General features: G+C 36.8%; 3 protein-coding genes and 1 long non-coding RNA gene across 18 annotated transcripts; 2 read left to right on the top strand and 2 right to left on the bottom strand.

Moving 5' to 3' along the window:
• Positions 1-364: 364 nt before the first annotated feature.
• LOC143898385 (alpha-(1,3)-fucosyltransferase 7) lies at positions 365-4,391 on the bottom strand. 3 transcript variants are annotated; one of them, XM_077407831.1, is made up of 4 exons: positions 4,271-4,391; positions 2,988-3,454; positions 2,177-2,331; positions 365-1,730 (listed from the first exon to the last, which is right to left on the bottom strand). In XM_077407831.1, the coding sequence occupies exons 2-4, from the start codon at positions 3,246-3,248 to the stop codon at positions 797-799; spliced, it is 1,350 nt and encodes a 449-aa protein (XP_077263957.1). In that variant the 5' UTR covers positions 3,249-3,454; positions 4,271-4,391; the 3' UTR covers positions 365-796. The 3 variants fall into 3 exon arrangements, with proteins under 3 accessions (XP_077263957.1, XP_077263956.1, XP_077263955.1); XM_077407830.1 differs by lacking the exon at positions 4,271-4,391 and adding an exon at positions 4,127-4,261; XM_077407829.1 differs by lacking the exon at positions 4,271-4,391 and adding an exon at positions 3,960-4,093.
• LOC143898396 (uncharacterized) lies at positions 2,249-4,081 on the top strand. Of its 2 annotated transcripts, none has more exons than XR_013257188.1 (3): positions 2,249-2,377; positions 2,915-3,235; positions 3,963-4,081. It is a non-coding gene; the product is annotated as an uncharacterized LOC143898396 (long non-coding RNA). The 2 variants fall into 2 exon arrangements; XR_013257189.1 differs by having other exon boundaries at positions 3,967-4,075.
• Positions 4,392-6,305: 1,914 nt separating the features above from the next.
• LOC143898334 (uncharacterized) lies at positions 6,306-16,646 on the bottom strand. Of its 12 annotated transcripts, none has more exons than XM_077407719.1 (27): positions 16,360-16,642; positions 16,097-16,213; positions 14,645-14,828; positions 13,492-13,682; positions 13,314-13,413; positions 13,119-13,241; positions 12,866-13,041; positions 12,005-12,101; positions 11,812-11,934; positions 11,544-11,725; positions 11,360-11,459; positions 11,165-11,266; positions 10,909-11,081; positions 10,727-10,826; positions 10,531-10,653; positions 10,279-10,451; positions 10,099-10,198; positions 9,895-10,017; positions 9,650-9,816; positions 9,470-9,569; positions 9,278-9,400; positions 9,036-9,199; positions 8,833-8,959; positions 7,808-7,930; positions 7,582-7,730; positions 7,342-7,503; positions 6,306-6,762 (listed from the first exon to the last, which is right to left on the bottom strand). In XM_077407719.1, the coding sequence occupies exons 3-26, from the start codon at positions 14,808-14,810 to the stop codon at positions 7,375-7,377; spliced, it is 3,234 nt and encodes a 1,077-aa protein (XP_077263845.1). In that variant the 5' UTR covers positions 14,811-14,828; positions 16,097-16,213; positions 16,360-16,642; the 3' UTR covers positions 6,306-6,762; positions 7,342-7,374. The 12 variants fall into 12 exon arrangements, 10 of the variants coding, with proteins under 10 accessions (XP_077263845.1, XP_077263853.1, XP_077263850.1 ...); XM_077407718.1 differs by lacking the exon at positions 6,306-6,762 and adding an exon at positions 6,788-7,140; XM_077407724.1 differs by lacking the exon at positions 6,306-6,762 and having other exon boundaries at positions 6,787-7,503; positions 7,808-7,909; positions 16,360-16,644.
• Positions 16,647-18,539, top strand: LOC143898338 (neuferricin). Its single transcript, XM_077407733.1, is given in 6 exon segments — positions 16,647-16,863; positions 16,865-17,066; positions 17,159-17,299; positions 17,550-17,736; positions 17,852-17,891; positions 17,893-18,539. Coding segments are annotated over 6 exon segments (822 nt in total). The 5' UTR covers positions 16,647-16,764; the 3' UTR covers positions 18,046-18,539.
• Positions 18,540-18,631: the final 92 nt, after the last annotated feature.

Raw genomic sequence — 18,631 nt, 5'->3', positions numbered from 1 at the left:
CGGACGGCGATTTCTCGAAATCTCGGCCGAGACTTGACGCGGAAGAACCCTCGAGAGAGAGAGAGAGGAGATCAACGAACGCCTCGTTTTTTTGAATGAACGCCGCGTGAATGAAAGGGGAGATCTTTCTGGATGTATTTCGCATCGATCTAAAAAGATTCCCCGCGAGCTTCGGTAAAATGCGGATTTCCTTCGGTGCAGCACGCGGGTAAAATCGAAAAGATATCATATCGAACTCGAAGCTTCTCAGAACTTCCGTTTCAGGCGGCAAGTATGAATCTAGGTATTACGCATGCGAGCATTTTCATCGGACATACTACACGCATTTTGTATAATGGACAATGTGTCAATTATTAACTACATATTGCAACATTTATTGCGTTTATTAAATATTAAATAGTGCATATGTTAAATAAGTCTTATTGAAATAATGTTACCTAATTTAAAGGTTCATAATTAATTGAAAATAGAACAAAAATAAAGCTCCCATCTCGGCGAAGGTTTAACAGTTTTATAACTTGTAGCTGTTTTAAATTTCTTTAATATGTATTTGATTATTTTTAAAAAATGCATTTTTCTTCATCGTTATTAAGAATAACGAGAGGCAATATAATAATTATTATATCGTCTTACAATAATAATTATTTTGTCTTTTTCTCTGCAATCTCTATAACTTTAAAATGCTTTTAAAAGACGGTTCAACGTTAAACCGACGCCATCCGTAAAGTCACCGATGAAAGGTTCATCTATGTTAATTCATCTACATTTTACGAAGACTAGATAAACGCAGGAAACTTTAAGCGCTCGCTGGAGCGCAGTCCCTCTCCTTGCTCCAAAAGCGTTCGAGCCTCGCGTAGACCTTCGGCTTCGTGGGATTGTAATGCAATGCCTCGCATATGCGACAGTAGTGCTTGGAGACGCTGCCGAAGTAGCCGTGCTCGTTTATCACCTGGTAGCGATCGCGCCACTCGTGATACCCGAGGTAACGCACGTCGTCGCGGTCCAGATATCCGAGGTAGTCGGCGAGCGCCTTCGCGTTCGCGAAATCGTCCGCGTGAAGGTAGGAGTGCGGCGGCAACAGTCGCCGGCAGTCCTGCCGCGACGCTCCCATTATTATCGGGACCGCAAACTTGCGATACGCGTTCCAGAACACCTTCTCCGTCAGGTACTCCCGGCAATTGGAGTTCTCGAGCGACAGATAGAACTTGTACGCGCCCAGGGCGGCGCAGTCCCGATCGAAATGACCCGGACAGACGGTTCTGTTGCCGTCCAGGCATCTGCCGAAGATGTCCAGGTCGCCGCGGAGCGACGACTTGAGCGCTCTCACGTAAGACCACCGTCCGTTACGGCCGCCGCAGTTGCTGCCCATTATGGCGACCAGTTTGGTCTTGGAGGTTCTCACGACAGCGTTCCAATAACGTTCGGTCGAAAAGTTGCCTCGTATCGTTCTTCCGTAGGGAACCGGCACATCGCTGTCCATCCGGTAGGACATGGACCAGTTGAACAGACCGTCGTAGCTGGACAGTCTCTGATGGCCGTGCAAAAACGTGTGGAAGGGTGACTCGTCCGTGAGAAAGATCCACCGTTGATCCGTACGGCTTCTCGCTGGCAACTCGGACGGACTCCTCGTGAAATGCAAATGGAACACCACGGCGTCCGCTCGATGCAGATCCTTTTCGTCGTAACTCAGCATACAATTCCGTACTGAACATTGGTCCCACGGTGAAAACCTAAAACGCGGCGATTCTACGTAAATTTTCTGTCGATGTGTAAATCGTCTTTTTATCGATACTATATTTTCTTCGGCTAAAGGCCGATATGGTTTCCTACCGATAGAACGAATTTATCTTTATAAAATAGATTTCAAGCTAAATGTGTGCTGTTGTATAAATAAAGTGCCCACTAATAAGATAAGAATAGATAAAGAGAAAAGATAAAATAGTTGATATCACGTTGTAGAGGATTTAATAAGTAACGGTCGAAATTAGCACTACGAATATACGTATAAATTAAATTAGCACGTGAATATACGTATATAAATATTACATCGCATGAATATTCATGCCCTCATACCGGCTCTCGTATATTACCTCGCGTATTACTTTGAGTATCCTTATATATTTAGAGTTATACTTGTTAAAAAAAAAAAGCGTTAGAGAATTTAGAATTTGCTGACTTGGTGGAAGTGAAACGTCTGAGGTGTCTGCGTTCTAGGAACTGCCCGTGCTTCCAAATCAGGATCAAATAGGTTTTATTGGCGGCGTTTAACCGCGGAGGTGGACTCCCTTTCGGCGCCAATAACCATTTCCCGAGGGGAGACATACTCCCTACCTGAGGAAAACGCGTCGCAGCTTATCCAAGGAGAAAACTTATCCAGGTTTTTTTCCTTATACAGTGCATAAAGAATAAATAATAGGGTCGGCAGAATGTGAAAGATAGTCAAAAAAATAAAAACGATGACTTTTATTTAATTGTTAGATGTTTAATTAATGAAAGGAACGATTTATTGCAAGAGAAGTATTTCGAAAAAAAAATTTGCGAACGTGCGCCACGTCTATTTAACCGTTACTATTACTCGGATTGTCTTGCTCACTATAGCGTGTCTCAATTAACGACCACTCTAACCTTGAGTTCGATCGAATGTCCACCAAAACAATTAATACGGACACGTCTCGAAAGTAATAATAACGGTTAACATAACACGCGTTCCTACAATAATCGCACGTTTTATTTAAATTTCCCGTGGCGAATAAAATTTATATCATTGTCGACCCTTTTTGCGCAATTCTATTCTATATCGATGTAGATTCCACATATAGTGCTTTTTTTACGTAATGTTCTAAAGAATTGTGGTAAAAAGCTTCAAACAATAGAAATTGATCGTTATCGTTAATCTATTTTTCGTATATTTAAGACGGAACATTCGGCATTATAAATTTGGTCCGAAAAGGATAAAGGACTGAATACAAGGTGATGCGACATTTTACCTGCTCGTCGGTGAAACCTCTCCCCAGGAGGTGCGCATCCAAATGTACCGTCCTTGCGAACTGCTGTTGCGCCAGTAGTGCAGGAGCAAAAACGGATTTTCCATTTTCTTCTTTTTCCTCTCTTATGGACATCTGTTCTTTCCGCGATACGGAAGGCCTTTTGTCGGCGGCAAGAAAACCCGAGGACAGTAACAGCATGCAGAAAATCGCAGTCACCGTACCGGTGAACAGGATAAACACGAGCCGCGGTAAGTTGCGCATAATGCTCGCCGTCGTTCATTCTATCCTGGAGTGTGCGTTAAGCAACTATACTGATCGGGACAGATTGAATTCTTATCGGCGCCTATCTGATGCTGCCTTTCTTCGTGATGTCTCCGTACGAAGATATATCGCGAAGGTCGTGCCTCGAACAGGACGTATTTATAGTGGCAATTTTCTAAATTTTACTGAGCTTGATTTTTAAAGACCTGAAACAGTTCGTACATTCAGAAATAGAAATTAAGAAACACAAAGACCGTTTCTTTAAATTGCATTATTGGTTTTTGCTGAGGAAAAGAAATTAAGGAAGAGCCGAGAAACTGTTTCTTTGGACGAAGTTGGACATTATTGTTCCTCATCATATATTTCAGCAGATATAGAAACACTCTCCATGATCTTGAACTTCTTCCTTATTTTTTTTCTCTAAATATCGCTATCTATCACAAAATGCGAAGTTATTATTTAATCTAATTAAGCAGATTCTTTGGGAAATCACATATTCGTACAGTGTTTACAAATTTTATCCCAAAGCAGAAAAAACTCTCCGCGTTGCGTCTCACTAATTTTTCACGTAACCATATTATGTGTCGTAAACTCCAAATTGATTTTACAACAAACAACAATAAAACGAGAGTTGCGCGAAATAGAGTTGCAGTCGCGCGCGTTGAAATAAACAAAACACGTCAATTTATTAATAACGAGAACCAATCGCACCAGATAGATCACAATCTCCAAACTGGGACGCGATGGGACAGACCACTTAAATGCCGTGTCGGCGAAGAGCGAAATGACGCGAGGCGCACGGATGATAGAAAGCACGAGGAAAGTCGCGGGTGCACGACTCCCGGTGCAACAAGGATACACGCCGGCGCGCGACTGACCGTTGATCCCGATTGTCTTGGTTAGCCAAGCGTGACCATCGTCCTCCTGCCTCTAGACGTCATTCACCGTCGCCCGGACCTGCCGGTGCTACCGTAGTATCAGCTGGTACAAACAAGATTTGTAGGCTCAAACGTCAAACATACATGTATGTGCGCCGCTTATCGATCGTGATAAAGCGCTCGAGCCGATCGAATGTGAGTTTCCTGGCAGCGTTGAACCGGAGGAAGCGATCCAGAAAGCTGACAGAAAGCGGGACGAAAATCTGAAAAACGGGTCTTGGCTGGTTTGAGTTCAATAAAATGATCTCAATTTAATAGATAAAAACTTATTATATATTTCTAATTATTTGACAGACTCGATATATTATTTAATCACTCATCCGATCGGAGCAAACACGTTAAGTTTGTCAAACAAATTATTACCTTCTCTCTTCTTTCTTCGCCCGAAATCCTTAGATGATTTTTCAGACCGCTTTCTTCTCTTTTTAGGTTCTGATTTATTAGGTTGTAGACATAATGTTAATTACTTTCACCGATCACCTAAACTATGCGTGTAATAACACAGGAGTAGAAGAAAAAAAATTATTGTAATTAATATATTACTATAATTAATTATATTAACTGAAATTGATGTCTAATTATTTATTTAATTCTGATGCTGATGCGAGCTGGAAGACAGAGTTGAAGCTCCGTGGTCCGCGAACTTCACTGTCTCCGCGTAGGTATCTCACTGAGAGCTAATATTATTTTTCATTCGTAACACTTTTGGTCGGTTTAATTGGATCTGTCATAATATTATGATCTTACGACATACTCGTTCTACCGCGCGACTATGAAGCTATCAACGTACGTATGCTGTACTTTCATCCCGTTAGGGCTGCGTCGCTCCTCGAATGCGGTCTAGGTATCCTGACGAATGCGCGTTATGATAAAGATCTCAAAATCTTGGAAACTCGTGCGTTCGCGTAAAAGAGTCACGGCGGTCTCGCGCTACACATTCTTCTTCTTTATTTGTTTTGGCTCCTGCCTCTTGTCAGAGGACAATACGGCTCGCGCTACACATGTATGTACACTAGGCGCGAGACACTATACTGTATCTCTTGATAATGTTGATATAAGGTATGGAAGTGATACTTGACGCGCGCCGCTATACCTATAATGCTTATGGCATTCAGACTATTAATATATCGATATTTATCTTTATTTTATGTAGTTCTTTAGACCTCGACTTTATTCTCATTAAACAATTTCGTTCTTCTTGAAGAAAATCCACGTAATTTAATGTTCAGAAAATATTCTAGTATTATTATATTCTTAAGTATACCATATTTAAAAATAAATGAAGTAAGAATAAAGATAAATGAGGTGTGTCATTTACCTTTATGTGATATCGAGCTATATGCGTATAATGGCAATTCTTGCTCAATATTTATGCTGTACCAATTTACCATCGTATTATACCATGCATAATTTTGCCGTCAGTTTTTCGCCGTTTAGCTGTTTGCTGTTTGATCATGCCAGCAAATCTTATTTTTTTATTGTAAGTTTTTTTAATAAATAAATAATTTATTTCTATTGTAAAAAAACTGACTTTCCAGTTGTATTGCAGATCGATGAATCGAAGAAATCGCCCCACTAATTGTAAGCAGAGACAACTTTTGTGCATAATGACATTTCTACGATAATTCTATGCATAATATACTAGATTTACAACCTACAATATCTCAAACCTCCGTGTGCATACGTTTTTTCGGTACCTTCCCAGTGCATACGTAAGTCTCTCATGTTCGACGCTATTTTTCCCTATCTTAAAGTACTTTAAAAAATCTGAAAAAATTCACAAAACATCTATCTACATTGTAGTTGACGAATTTATAGTCATCTTGATAAACATTGTTTTTTTAATGTTTTCTGGCAGGCTTGCAAGTTTTACAGTTACGAGCAGATATAATTTCGGTTAGAACGCCGTAGACCCACACATGCACACGGAGGATTAATAGGCTTGTTATCACCGTTGGATATTAATCAGTCTCTCCTTTTCCATCATACGTCTTCTAAATTCCATCTGTTTTTCCATTCGTTTCTTCTTTCTCTCCATAGCATTTCGCTTCTAGAATTTCTAGATAATACTCCAAAGGATTAAGACAGTCAGGGTTTAAAAATAAAACACATTCTTGCGCAGGAAAAATTTAATAACGACTAACAAATTTTCAATGTTACCTGGTTTCGACTTTTATTCACTTATAAAATTTGTTTTATTTGGCGAGGACTCAACAAATCTTGAAACTCCTTTACAGATGACAATGGATTAGTCTCAATAATTGTATCGCGCGCGCGCGTTCACGATGGATACGAGAGTAGGATCTAAATATAGGGTGACCTACGAATAACATACTTCGATACTTGAATTGCACGCGTCTCGAACAGCCAAAGTAAAAAATAATTTATTTACACTATCTCTTCGATTAACGTCTTTTTTATAGGACTAAAAATATGTAATAACGTTAGGCTATTTTTTAAAATCTTTTTTAAATAATCCCTTAAAACTAAATGCCCAATTTCATACAGATCTTGCGTCTTGAACTGCACAGTTTTCAACAACACGAAACCAATTAATCGTGTTATTTGAGAGTTACCTATATATATAATTAAATATTGCTTATGCATTAAAAGTTTCATTATAACGGAGAAGCTGAGAACGATTTAAAGATAGACAACATTTATAATAAAACTGCAATAACTCAATCTTCAAATATTTGTAATTTCTTTAAGTTCTTAAAACTATTTAGAATTACAGTAAGTTTTCTTTAAAATCAATTTCTTTAAAATATGCTTAATACACTTCATTTATATTGTAAACAAACATATATCATATAAAATCATTAAAAGAAAAGGCAGATTCTTCTAAAGTATTGAACAATTGAATTAAGAGAAAAATTAAACATAAAATATTTTAAGGGAAGCTTTTTTTGAAAATTGTCCACAGGATAAACTCATACTTCCGTACTTATTTCCTACAAACCGTAATTAACATTGTAATTAACACTGTAATTAACAGATTTGAATTATCGTTTCAAGCAAGTTTATTGATAGAAACAAATCGAAGTGGTAAATACTCGTTAACATGCCTCACATCAAATACTTTAAAACGTTCGTTATTATTGATTTCCGAACCACATTGCAGAACCGAATGTGTTACCTGAAAAATGTGTTACCTTTGATTTTTTTGAAATCTGCTTATCCAATGATTATGCCACATCTATTTGCACGTCGTCAGTGTGTTCAGGACTAATCTGTCTCTGCAGCTGTTGCAGCTCTCTTTCAAATTGTTCTCCAAAGGACATGAGAACTCTTTTCAAGGCATTTACAGCTGAACCCTACGCAAACAAAAAGCCCCAATAGTTCAATTAAAATATAAAATACACTGTTTATTTTTTCAAGTGATTGACGCATACAATTTTGGCATTAAGTATTGCCAAGTCTCGTGTAGGTTCCTTTGTGATACAACAACCAACATCCACGTGAAAATTTTCATTCTTAAGCTGGACCTTAACGTAACTGACGCAATCAGTGTGATATTCTCCTCGAGCATCATAATTGTTAGCTATAACAAATTCGCGAGCTTATTTTTATATACCTAACTATATTTATGAAAAGTTTTTCAGCTAATGATAGATATACCAAATGTTTGTTCGACAACAGTATGACGCCAGTTGCCCTCACCAAAAACCTTATTAGCCGCTGAGATTAAATCAGGAAGTTCCGCTATTAAATCCATCGGTTCTGCGGTAACAAACGTGTCAACTAAAATTATTAAAAAATTATCTTCTTAAAAAAATGTAAAGTCACCGAGTACACAAGCCAGTATGAAAAACAATCATATATTGAAAAACTGTTGTACAAAATTGTTTTAATACATTCAATCAACATATAAAATAATTATGCATTGCAACATAAATGATATTAATTTCCATAAGAAAAATGTTTAGGTAAATAATAAAGGCTGTTCAACATTTCATAATTTTAAAATGTTAAAATTGTTTTTCGCTCCCTCGCACACGTTCCCTCGTTTCGCTCCTTATATAATAGAGCATTCCCATTGGAAAGTTAAAGCCAAGAACGAAGGGCAGAAATATGTTAACTGAGATACTTTTTCTACAAAGAGCGATGTAGGGAAAACAGAAAAGTGATAGGGAACATAGTGAAGGAAAAAAGAAATCAGGGGGTCGATCACATAATTTTTCCTTTAGGGCGGAAACGTTCTCTGCCATCAGCCTTCAACATCAGTTAACATATAGAAACGTTGATATAGAGACGTTGGTGACAATGTCCATTGTCAACAATTTCTTTCAATGCACCGCTAGAGAGAAAACGCGCTTGCGAGAGCCGCATTGTATTGGATTTTCTTAGGGGTGACGTGTCTTAATGTAAAATTTATATACATTTTAGACTTTGCATCGTAATATCTCTGCCCGCAGGACACGTAGACGAAAAATAAAAACACTTTTATTATGTAACTCAAATCCACTCTATCAAATGAGCCGGAAACTAAACAAATTCAGCCGTTACTGAAATTCGATAATCTAAGGGTATCTCAACTCCCTTGGCACGCATATAAATACAAAGTCAGTGTCTTGCTGCGTTTAGACTTGGCGCGAGACACTAATCGCGTCTTTTAAAATTCAATTTTTCTGAAATCTACTTACCCAATGACTGTGTCGCATTTCTTTTTATGTCGCTAACTTGTTTAGGAATAACACGTTTTTGCAGCTCTTTTTCAATTTTCTCTCCGAACGACAGGAGAACTCTTCTTAAAGCATTTACAGCAGAACCCTGCGCAAACAAAAATGTCTGAATTGTTAAACCAAAATATAAAATACACTGCTTATTGTTTTCAAGTGACGCTTACAATTCTGGCGTTATACATCGTCAAGTTTCTTGTAGGTTCCTTTGCGTTGAAATAACCAACATCCTCGTGAAAGTTTCCATTCTCAAGCTGGACCTTAACAAAACTGACGCAGCCAGCACAATATTCACGTTCTCTACCAGCGTAATTTATGTGATTATCGAAATCTGTAACAAATTCGCGAGTTTATTTTTATAGTGACTATTCACACTTATGAGAATTTATTCAGTTAATGACAGATGTACCTAAGGTTTGGCTGATCACAGTATGATTCCATTTGCCCTCTCCAAAAACTTTATTGGCCGCAGAGATTAAATCAGGAAAATCGGCTGCTAAATCCATCGGTTCTGCGGTAGCAAACATACTGACTGAAGCACTTTATTTTTTTGAAATCTGCTTACCCAATGACTGTAACACATCTCTTTGTACATAGTTACCTTGATCAGAACTAATCTGTCTCCGTAGCTGTTGCAACTCTCTTTCCACTTTGTCTCCAAACGATAGAAGAACTCTTTTTAAGGCATTTATAGCAGAACCCTGCACAAACAAAAATGCCTTAATTGTTCAACCAAAATATAGAATACACTGGTTATTATTTCCAAGTGAGAGGCGCATACAATTCTGGCGTTTTGTATCGACAAGCCTCTTGTAGGTTCCTCTGCAATGAAATAACCAACATCCTCGTGAAAGTTTCCATTTTCAAGCTGGACCTTAACAAAACTGACGCAGCCAGTATGATATACACGTGGATCATTAGAAGCATCGTAGTTCGCGTCCTCGAAATCTATAAATTCGCGAGTTTATTTTTATAGACCTGACTATTCACACTTATGAGAATTTATTCAGTTAATGACAGATGTACCTAAGGTTTGACTGATCACAGTATGATTCCATTTGCCCTCTCCAAAAACTTTATTGGCCGCAGAGATTAAATCAGGAAAATCCGCTGCTAAATCCATCGGTTCTGTGGTAGCAAACATGCCGACTAAAGCACTTAATTTTTTTGAAATCTGTTTATACCCAATGACTGTAACACATCTTTTTCAGTCTCTTTGTACATAGTTACCTTGATCAGAACTAATCTGTCTTCGTAGCTGTTGCAACTCTCTTTCCACTTTGTCTCCAAACGACAGAAGAACTCTTTTTAAGGCATTTACAGCAGAATCCTGCACAAACAAAAATGCCTTAATTGTTCAACCAAAATATAGAATACACTGGTTATTATTTCCAAGTGAGAGGCGCATACAATTCTGGCGTTTTGTATTGACAAGCCTTGTGTTAATTCCTCTGCGTTATAATAACCAATATCCTCATGAAAGTTTCCATTCTCAAGCTGGACCTTAACTGAACTGACACAGCCAGCGCGATATTTACCTTGGGTAAATATACCATAATTTTTGTCATAATTGCTAATGAAATCTAGAACAAATTCACGAGCTTAGTTTCAGATTAAACTATGCGCGCTTATGAGGATTTCTTCAGCTAATAACAAATGTACCTAAGGTTTGGCTGACTACAGTATGATTCCATTTGCCCTTTCCAAAAACTTTATTCGCCACGGAGATTAAATCAAGAAAATTTGTTGCTAAATCCGTCGATTCTGCGGTAGCAAACATGTTGACTGAAACATTTTATTTTTCTGAAATTTGCTTACCCATGCAATGACTGTATCACATCTCTTTGCACATAGTTACCTTGATCAGAACTACTCTGTCTTCGTAGCTGCTGCAACTCTCTTTCCACTTTGTCTCCAAACGACAGAAGAACTCTTTTTAAGGCATTTACAGCAGAACCCTACACAAACAAAAATGCCTTAATCGTTCAACCCAAATATAAAACATACTGCTTATTTTCTTTTCAAGTAACAGACGCATACAATTCTAGCGTTTTGTATCGACAAGTCTTTTGTAAATTCGTCTGCGTTGATATAACCAATATCCTCGTGAAAGTTGCCATTCTCAAGCTGGATCTTAACAAAACTGACGCAGCCAGTACAATATCCGTGTGAAATATGTATGGCACCTTGCCAATTCATGCCTCTATTGAAATCTATAACAAACATCCGCAAGCTTATTTTTACAGACTTGCCTATTAACACTTATGAGAATTTATTCAGTTAATGACAGATATACCTAAGTTTTGGCTGACTACAGTATGATTCCATTTGCCCTCTCCAAAAACTTTATTAGCCGTACAGATTAAATCAGGAAAATCCGCTGTTAAATCCATGGGTTCTGTGGTAGCAAACATGCAGCACTAAAGCATTTGATTTTTTTGAAATCTGCTTATCCAATGACTGTAACACACTTCTCTTTGTACATAGTTACCTTGATCAGAACTAATCTGCCTTTGTAGATGTTGCAACTCTCTTTCCACTTTGTCTCCAAACGACAGAAGAACTCTTTTTAAGGCATTTACAGCAGAACCCTGCACAAACAAAAATGCCTCAATTGTTCAACCCAAATATAAAACGCATGCTGCTTATTTTCTTTTTAAGTGACTGTCACGTACAATTCTAGCGTTATATATCGATAAGCCTCTTGTAAGTTCCTCTGCGTTGAAATAACCAACATCCTCGTGGAAGTTTCCATTCTCAAGCTGAACCTTAACGAAACTGACGCAGCCAATACGACATTTATCTTGATCATGTCTCTCTATAGCAGCATAATTTATGTCATACGTGTCAATGAAATCTATAACAAATTCACGAGCTCATTTTTATGGACCTGACTATTATGAACACTTATGAAAATTTCTTCAGCTAATGACAGATATATACCTAAGGTTTGGTTAACCACAGTATGATTCCACTTGCCCTCTCCAAAAACTTTATTGGCCATTGAGATTAAATAATGAAAATTCATTGCTACATCCATCGGTTCTGCGGCAGTGAACGTGTTGACTAAAACATTTAATTTTTCTGAAATCTGCTTACCCAATAACTATATCAGATCTCTTTGTATTATAGTTACCTTGTTCAGAACCAATCTGTTTTCGTAATTTCAGCTCTCTTTCCACTTTGTCTCCAAACGACAGGAGCACTCTAAATAAAGCATTTATAGCGGAGCCCTGTGCAAACAAAAATGTCTTAAGGGGGGAAATCATTGTGACGGCCGGAAAAAAAATGCTATTTTCATGAATTTTTTTGCGAGAAATAATAAATTTAATCAAATTGGTTTGTTATTTCTCTTTAAAGCACATATATTAAATAAATTGTAAAAAAAACATTAAAAAATATTAATAATTGTGCCTTCAGCGTGCCGTGTATACCCGTAAAAAAGCTGGGCGATCGCATATCTCGGTCAATTTTTATCCGAATGACTTGAAATTTGAACAGAATGTTTATAACAAAATTGTCATCAGTTAAGCGTACGGATTTTTTGAAATATTCATTTTTAATGAAATGGCGCAGTTCTAAAAAAAATTCGAGATTTAGACAAAAATTTTGCCACTCTTTAAATTGTTATCCAAAAACTAATTGTCCAATCAAAAAAGTTGTACGCTTAACTAAATACAATTTTGTTATAAACATTCTGTTCCAAGTCATTCAGATAAAAATTGACCGAAATATGCAATCGCCCAGCTTTTTTTACGGATGTACACGGCACCACACGCTGAAGGCGCAAATATTAATATTTTTCAATGATTTTTTTTACAATATATTTAATATATGTATTTTAAAGAAATGACTGACCAATTTGATTAAATTTATTATTTCTCGTGGAAAAAAATTCATGAATCATTTTTTTCCGGCCGTCACAGTGATTTCCCCCCTTAATCATTCAGTCAAACTATAAAATGCACTGCTTATTCTTCCAAAATAACTGACATACAATTCTAACTGTTTGTATCGACAAGCCTTCTGTAAATTTGTCTGCGTTGATATAACCAATATCCTCGTGAAAGTTTCCATTCTCGAGCTGGATCTTAACGTAACTGACGCAGCCAACACAGTATTTCATTCGATCATCCTCGTCAATTGAAATATCGTCATGTGTTTCGTAGCAATCTGCAACAAATTCGCGAGCTTATTTTTATAGACTTATTAAAACTTGTAAGAATTTATACAGCTGATGACAGATATACTCAAGATTTGGCGGACTACAGTATGATTCCACTTGCCCTCTCCAAAAACTTTATTGGCCACTGAGATTAAATCGTGAAAATTTATTGTTAAATCCATCGGTTCTGCAGTACCAAACGTGTTGACTAAAACATTTAATTTTTCTGAAATCTGGCGTACCCCAATAACTGTATTACATCTATTTGCATTATAGTTACCTCGTTCAGAACTAATCTGTCTTTGCAGCTGTTGCAGCTCTCTTTCTACTTTGTCTCCAAACGACAGGAGAACTTTTTTTAAGACACTTACAGCAGAACCCTGCGCAAACAAAAATGTCTTAATTATTCAACCAAAATAGAATACACTACATATTGTTTCCAAGTGACAAACGCATACAATCCTGGCGCTACGTTGCGCCAAGCCTCCTGTAGATTTCTTTGCAATGTAAAAACCATCGTTTTCGTAACAGTTTCCATTCTCAAGCTGGAGCCTGATGTAACTGACGCATATAATACGGTATTTATTTCGAGCATTTATCTCATCTTCATCATTGGAATCTACTTCGTCGGAATCTACATTGTTGAATTCTGCAACAAAAATTCGCCAGTTTATTTCTTATTTATATAGACCTGACTAATCATATTTAAAGTAATTTATTCAGCATGACGCAGATATACCTAATGTTTGATTGATAACATCGTCGAAATATTCGTCGTCGACAATTGCACCGTTGGAAATTAAGGGGGTCATCCCGTGTGACGGCTTCAAAAAATCGATTTTTTTTTTGCATAAATCTAATCTAGAGCATGCATAGAATATACTGGCAAAGTAATTTTCCGAAATTCGAAGTCATTGAAAAGTTACAGCAGTGAGAAGGTAAGGTGTTTAAGCACGCAGTTGAGCGCTCGGCGCTTTCAAACGCGTTTTTCTCAAAACTGTATTTTTTAAACTGGTGTCCATGATTTCTCGAAAACGGTTCAATGGATTTAAATAAAATTTGAATGGTAGATTCAGCACATGTGTGGCTATCGCGGGAACTAGAATTTTTAAAAAATATTGAACCGTTTTCTGTCCGCATAAAAAAATAGTCGCAAAAAATCATGTTATTTTGAGTTATAATTTTTAAAAGCATGCAAAAAATTGAATTTTTAATATTTTCAAATAATCCTAGTTCCCGCGATAGCCATTTATCTATAGATTAAAATGCAATTTGGCTTTTTTATTTCAGATAAACCAGTCTGCCGGAATCGTGGACACCGTTTGTCTGCTTTTTTTTTACATGGGTGCCATTCCAGTGATGTAACTCGCCATCGACGCTATATTTTCAAATAAAAAAATTTACACATATAGTTTTAGATGTAATAAATATATAGTAAAAATTTAGAAGCTCTGTATTTTTTCATTTCGCCGCAAAAAAATGCGAAAAAACCTTAAAAAAACGGTCATCACACGGGATGACCCCCTTAAGTCTGTAAAAATTTGCGAACTCATTTTTATACACCTGACTATTAATACTTATAAGAATTTATGCAGCTGACGACAGATATACCTAATATTTGTTTGACAACAGTATGACTCCATTTGCCCTCTCCGAAAACCTTATTGGCCACTGAGATTAAATTACGACGTTCTTCTGACAATGTGATTAATTCAGGATGTTCCACTGCTGAACAACAGGGTACTGCCTTCTCAGACTTGTGCGCATTCTTCGCCATAGCTTGTTTTGCTGCAAACTGAACGGCGAAAACATTCATATTTCTTTACATCACCTTTGCATGGCCGAGAGATAGATTACATTCCATTTTACGCTAAAAAACTACAAAAGCCAAGATCTGTGAGATTACACAGAGATTTTGATAAACGACAAATATTTATGTCAAAAACGAATCAATCGATCACAGACCAAAGATCTCGGTAAAATAAACGTACGCCACCCCGAAATCTGAAGGCTCGAAAAAACAATCACAACGGACAAAAATTGACAACTCTTATCTTTATTACGCTGAACCATTATGTAATATATTGTTTATTGTTATATATTATGCACCGAACGTGGCAACGTAACATTTTTTACATTAGAAAGTTTGGTTGACCAATTCCTTTGTATTCTTTTACGTGAATTTATTTGGATAATTATTAAATTCAATAGCGTTTATTGCACCTTTTTTTATATGCTTGTAACAGTTGTAATGTAATGAGAAATATATTTGATGCACAATATCGATGCTTAAAATTAGAAAAAAGTAAAAAGAAAGTTAAACCCAGATCAAAATTCATCTATATTAATAAAAATGGACTTAAAATATATAAGAGACTACATATTCTGTGAACGTTTAACGTAATGATGTTAACGTTTACAGAATAGGCCCCTTAGTTTTGCACTAGTCTAAAACGACTCGTAATTCAATTATCTGATCATTCAATATTTCACAAGTTTTCATAAAATGATATATTTTCGATGTTTTAAAAGGTAAATAAAAAACGAGAAACACATCTAACAACTTACATATTTATCGCAATAATTTATAATTTATACTTTGCAACTGAATATATTATTAATTTTGCATATACGCATAAGAAAGACGCTATCACGAAGAACTTTCTGCTGCTTACTTTACATTTCACGCGTGACGAATATTAGAGATTAACTACAATTCCTCGATTTTACGATCGTCTTTTGGAATGCGTTTGTGGAGCAGCGCCGCTGTTAGTGCTATTGCGTCATTCTGTGTCTATGTTTTACATCTAATGAGCAATAAAGATAAATAGAACGATGCAATAGCGTTAACAGCGCGTTCCGCGAACACACCTTTTATTTACGGGCAGTATGATTCGGGATAATTATTGAGATTTGGGAAATCAAAGCGAGCATGTCTTCTTTTTTATTTGGCTTGGATTTATCCAAGGAACACTTGATAAACTATCGTCGTCGGGATCGAACGTAAATATGACGAAAAGAACCACGCGTTAAACTTCCCAGGAATTATACCGCCATATTTACCTTGTAATTCTCCGCACGAGCTCGGGCCGACTATTTTCAGGATCTACGCGATCTAAAACTAGTTTCTTCCTTCCTTCTTTGTCATTGGCTCCTGCCTCTTTACCGAGGACAATACGGCTAAAAAAAATTTGTAGTTACCGAGTTAGCTTGAGACACGTGAGCGTTCAAAATCGAGAAACAGCGCATCGATGGCTTATTATTTTGTATATGTACACAATCAGCTTACACAGTTTTATCGCGTTTAGGGAAACGCGCGTACTTACGACCGACAACCACGCTGATCGATGGACGCTGTCACGCGGTCACGACACTCACAACGGATTTGGAATTTCGACTCGACGTTACGCTCGATGTCCGTTTCAGGGTTCAACGGATCGCGAAAAACGGCGAAATGTGAGGAGAAGATTGTCTGTCACACGCGACGAGATCGCAACCACAATGAAACTGCGTGATAAATGTAATTTGAAATGACCAAGCGGCAAACATCAGTGTTCTTCCGCAACAAACATCCCCCTCACGTATCATCCGTAACGATTGCCGAGTTCAGGTGCAAAAGGAATAAACCTAGTAAATCCGAAATATGTTTACAAATATTCACAGAACAGAAATTCACGTGATCCACCTATGCTGGGATCCGAGATCTCCGAGCGTTTGTAAACAACATTATCATGATCTCCAGATACCTTTGGCTGTCGCTGTTATTGATAATCGTGTACTTCTTATATTCGCGCGGCTTTATCGAGGAGATTAAGTCCCACTTATTGACGGAAAGAACATTTAAACATAGCTGACACGATATATTTCGGATTAAATGAAAATTCTGGCGGGCCAAAGGTGTTCACTACGAACGAATTGAAGCGATATACGAATCTGGAGAACGGCTTGTATCTCGCAATCTTGGGCCAAGTCTTTGATGTAACGAAAGGGGAAAAGCATTACGGACCTGGAGGAACTTATCACGCCTTCACTGGTAATTAGATTAAAGAATCTAATAAAGATGCCAAAAGACAGTTAGACATGTGTCAAAATATATATATGTATAATTTATTTGTTTATTTGTAGGCCGTGATGCTTCCTTGGCATTTATTACTGGAGAATTTGACGATCAAGGTTTAACGGACGACATATCAAGTTTATCGCAGCGACAAGTCAAGTCATTGGACGATTGGCTACAATTTTATAACGCTAACTACATCTACAAAGGTACAATTACTTAATAAACTGCCATGGGACACGTAGAAGCAGTTGATCCATCTCAGAACTTTATCCTAAAAGCCAAAATAATTTTGTGTTATCTTGTCGATCTGCTCAGCAAGGATAAGGAAAAGGTACACTTCTATTCTAATTTTTACTGCAAAAGAAACATTTTATGTTTTTGTGTGATCTGTGGATGATGTACGAGATGGATCAGCTCGCATGTGACGCTTTCTAAAATATTTCGTATTTTCTTCAGGAAAATTATACGGTAGATACTATAATCGAGATGGTAGCCCAACCGCAGAATTTCACAAGGTACAAGAAAAGCTGTTGCTTGCTAAAAGGGAGAAAGCAATGGAGGAGAAACAGGAAAGGATGTTTCCACTTTGTAATATAGAATGGAATCGGGATACTGGTACTGTGTTCTGGTGTACTGAAAGAAGGTAGGAAATCATTCAACGATTATTCATATTAGCAGATTTAACTTCAAAGAAAAATTAGAGATATATGATGAATACATTTTCTAACGTGCAATTATGATTCCTTTCTGTTTAACAGCGGTGGGATTGAAAGAGACTGGACGGGTGTACCAAGAATAATTGTTCGAGACTGCAGGCGCGCAGGGCTCATCGTCTAGATGCGCTTGCGTTAACCTGGATAGTAAGGAATACGAAGATAATAAAGCTAGATTGAGGGAATACAATGACTGCGAGAAATACGCGACAAAATGCGTTTTGAGGAATAAGACATGACATGAGAAAAATTATGCAGTGTCTTTATCTGCAGAATTTCAGATATATTCATATTTTATATAATATCACAATGCGAAAATATATAGATTTAAGTTATTAACTTTATATAATTTTGTATTCATTACGGTTAGCGCCTTTTATGAAAGTACAGATAAATACAATATTTTTTGTATAAAACTCAATGATACGAGCGCTAATATTAAAATAGATAAAATTTTTAAGTTTTATTTATTTTAATACATAAAGACAATATGATGTATATATATATATATAATGGAACATATACTAAAAAAAAAGATTTTATTCCTGAAAGAATGAAGTTTTGTACTTAAATCTTCAAATGATCAGTCTTTTTGCTTCTATTCTTAATGTTGAAAACGTGATTTTTTTGGACACACATTACACATAAAAGAGCTTAATATATTTATGAAAATGTTTGTTTCCCCCCATTGCTACTTAATAGTATATATATATATATATATATAAATTTTGAATTGAACCTGAATTACAAATGCAATATGTGGTACGAACCATATTGAAGGCTCCTATCTCCTCATTACCAGGTTGAATTACATAAATAAAAAAT

The sequence above is a fragment of the Temnothorax americanus genome, unplaced genomic scaffold (genome assembly GCF_048541705.1).
Source record: "Temnothorax americanus isolate GAGA-0224 unplaced genomic scaffold, ASM4854170v1 Scaffold23, whole genome shotgun sequence".
NCBI lineage: Eukaryota > Metazoa > Arthropoda > Insecta > Hymenoptera > Formicidae > Temnothorax > Temnothorax americanus.
Note: the sequence above shows the minus strand (reverse complement) of the source record. Positions and strands in the feature narration are given on the sequence as shown.

What these genes read in the sequence shown, in the direction of transcription:
- LOC143898334 (XM_077407719.1), bottom strand. Translation starts at nt 14,810, where the DNA reads ATGGCGAAGAATGCGCACAAGTCTGAGAAGGCAGTACCCTGTTGTTCA. An exon ending in CGATACAAACAGTTAGAATT is followed by an intron (nt 12,102 to 12,865) that starts GTATGTCAGTTA and finishes TTGTTTGCACAG; the next exon opens with GGCTCCGCTATAAATGCTTT. An exon ending in GCAGATTAGTTCTGATCAAG is followed by an intron (nt 11,267 to 11,359) that starts GTAACTATGTAC and finishes TTGCTACCACAG; the next exon opens with AACCCATGGATTTAACAGCG.
- LOC143898385 (XM_077407831.1), bottom strand. Translation starts at nt 3,248, where the DNA reads ATGCGCAACTTACCGCGGCTCGTGTTTATCCTGTTCACCGGTACGGTG. An exon ending in GAGGTTTCACCGACGAGCAG is followed by an intron (nt 2,332 to 2,987) that starts GTAAAATGTCGC and finishes CGTTTTCCTCAG; the next exon opens with GTAGGGAGTATGTCTCCCCT. An exon ending in AGACGTTTCACTTCCACCAA is followed by an intron (nt 1,731 to 2,176) that starts GTCAGCAAATTC and finishes GCCGCGTTTTAG; the next exon opens with GTTTTCACCGTGGGACCAAT.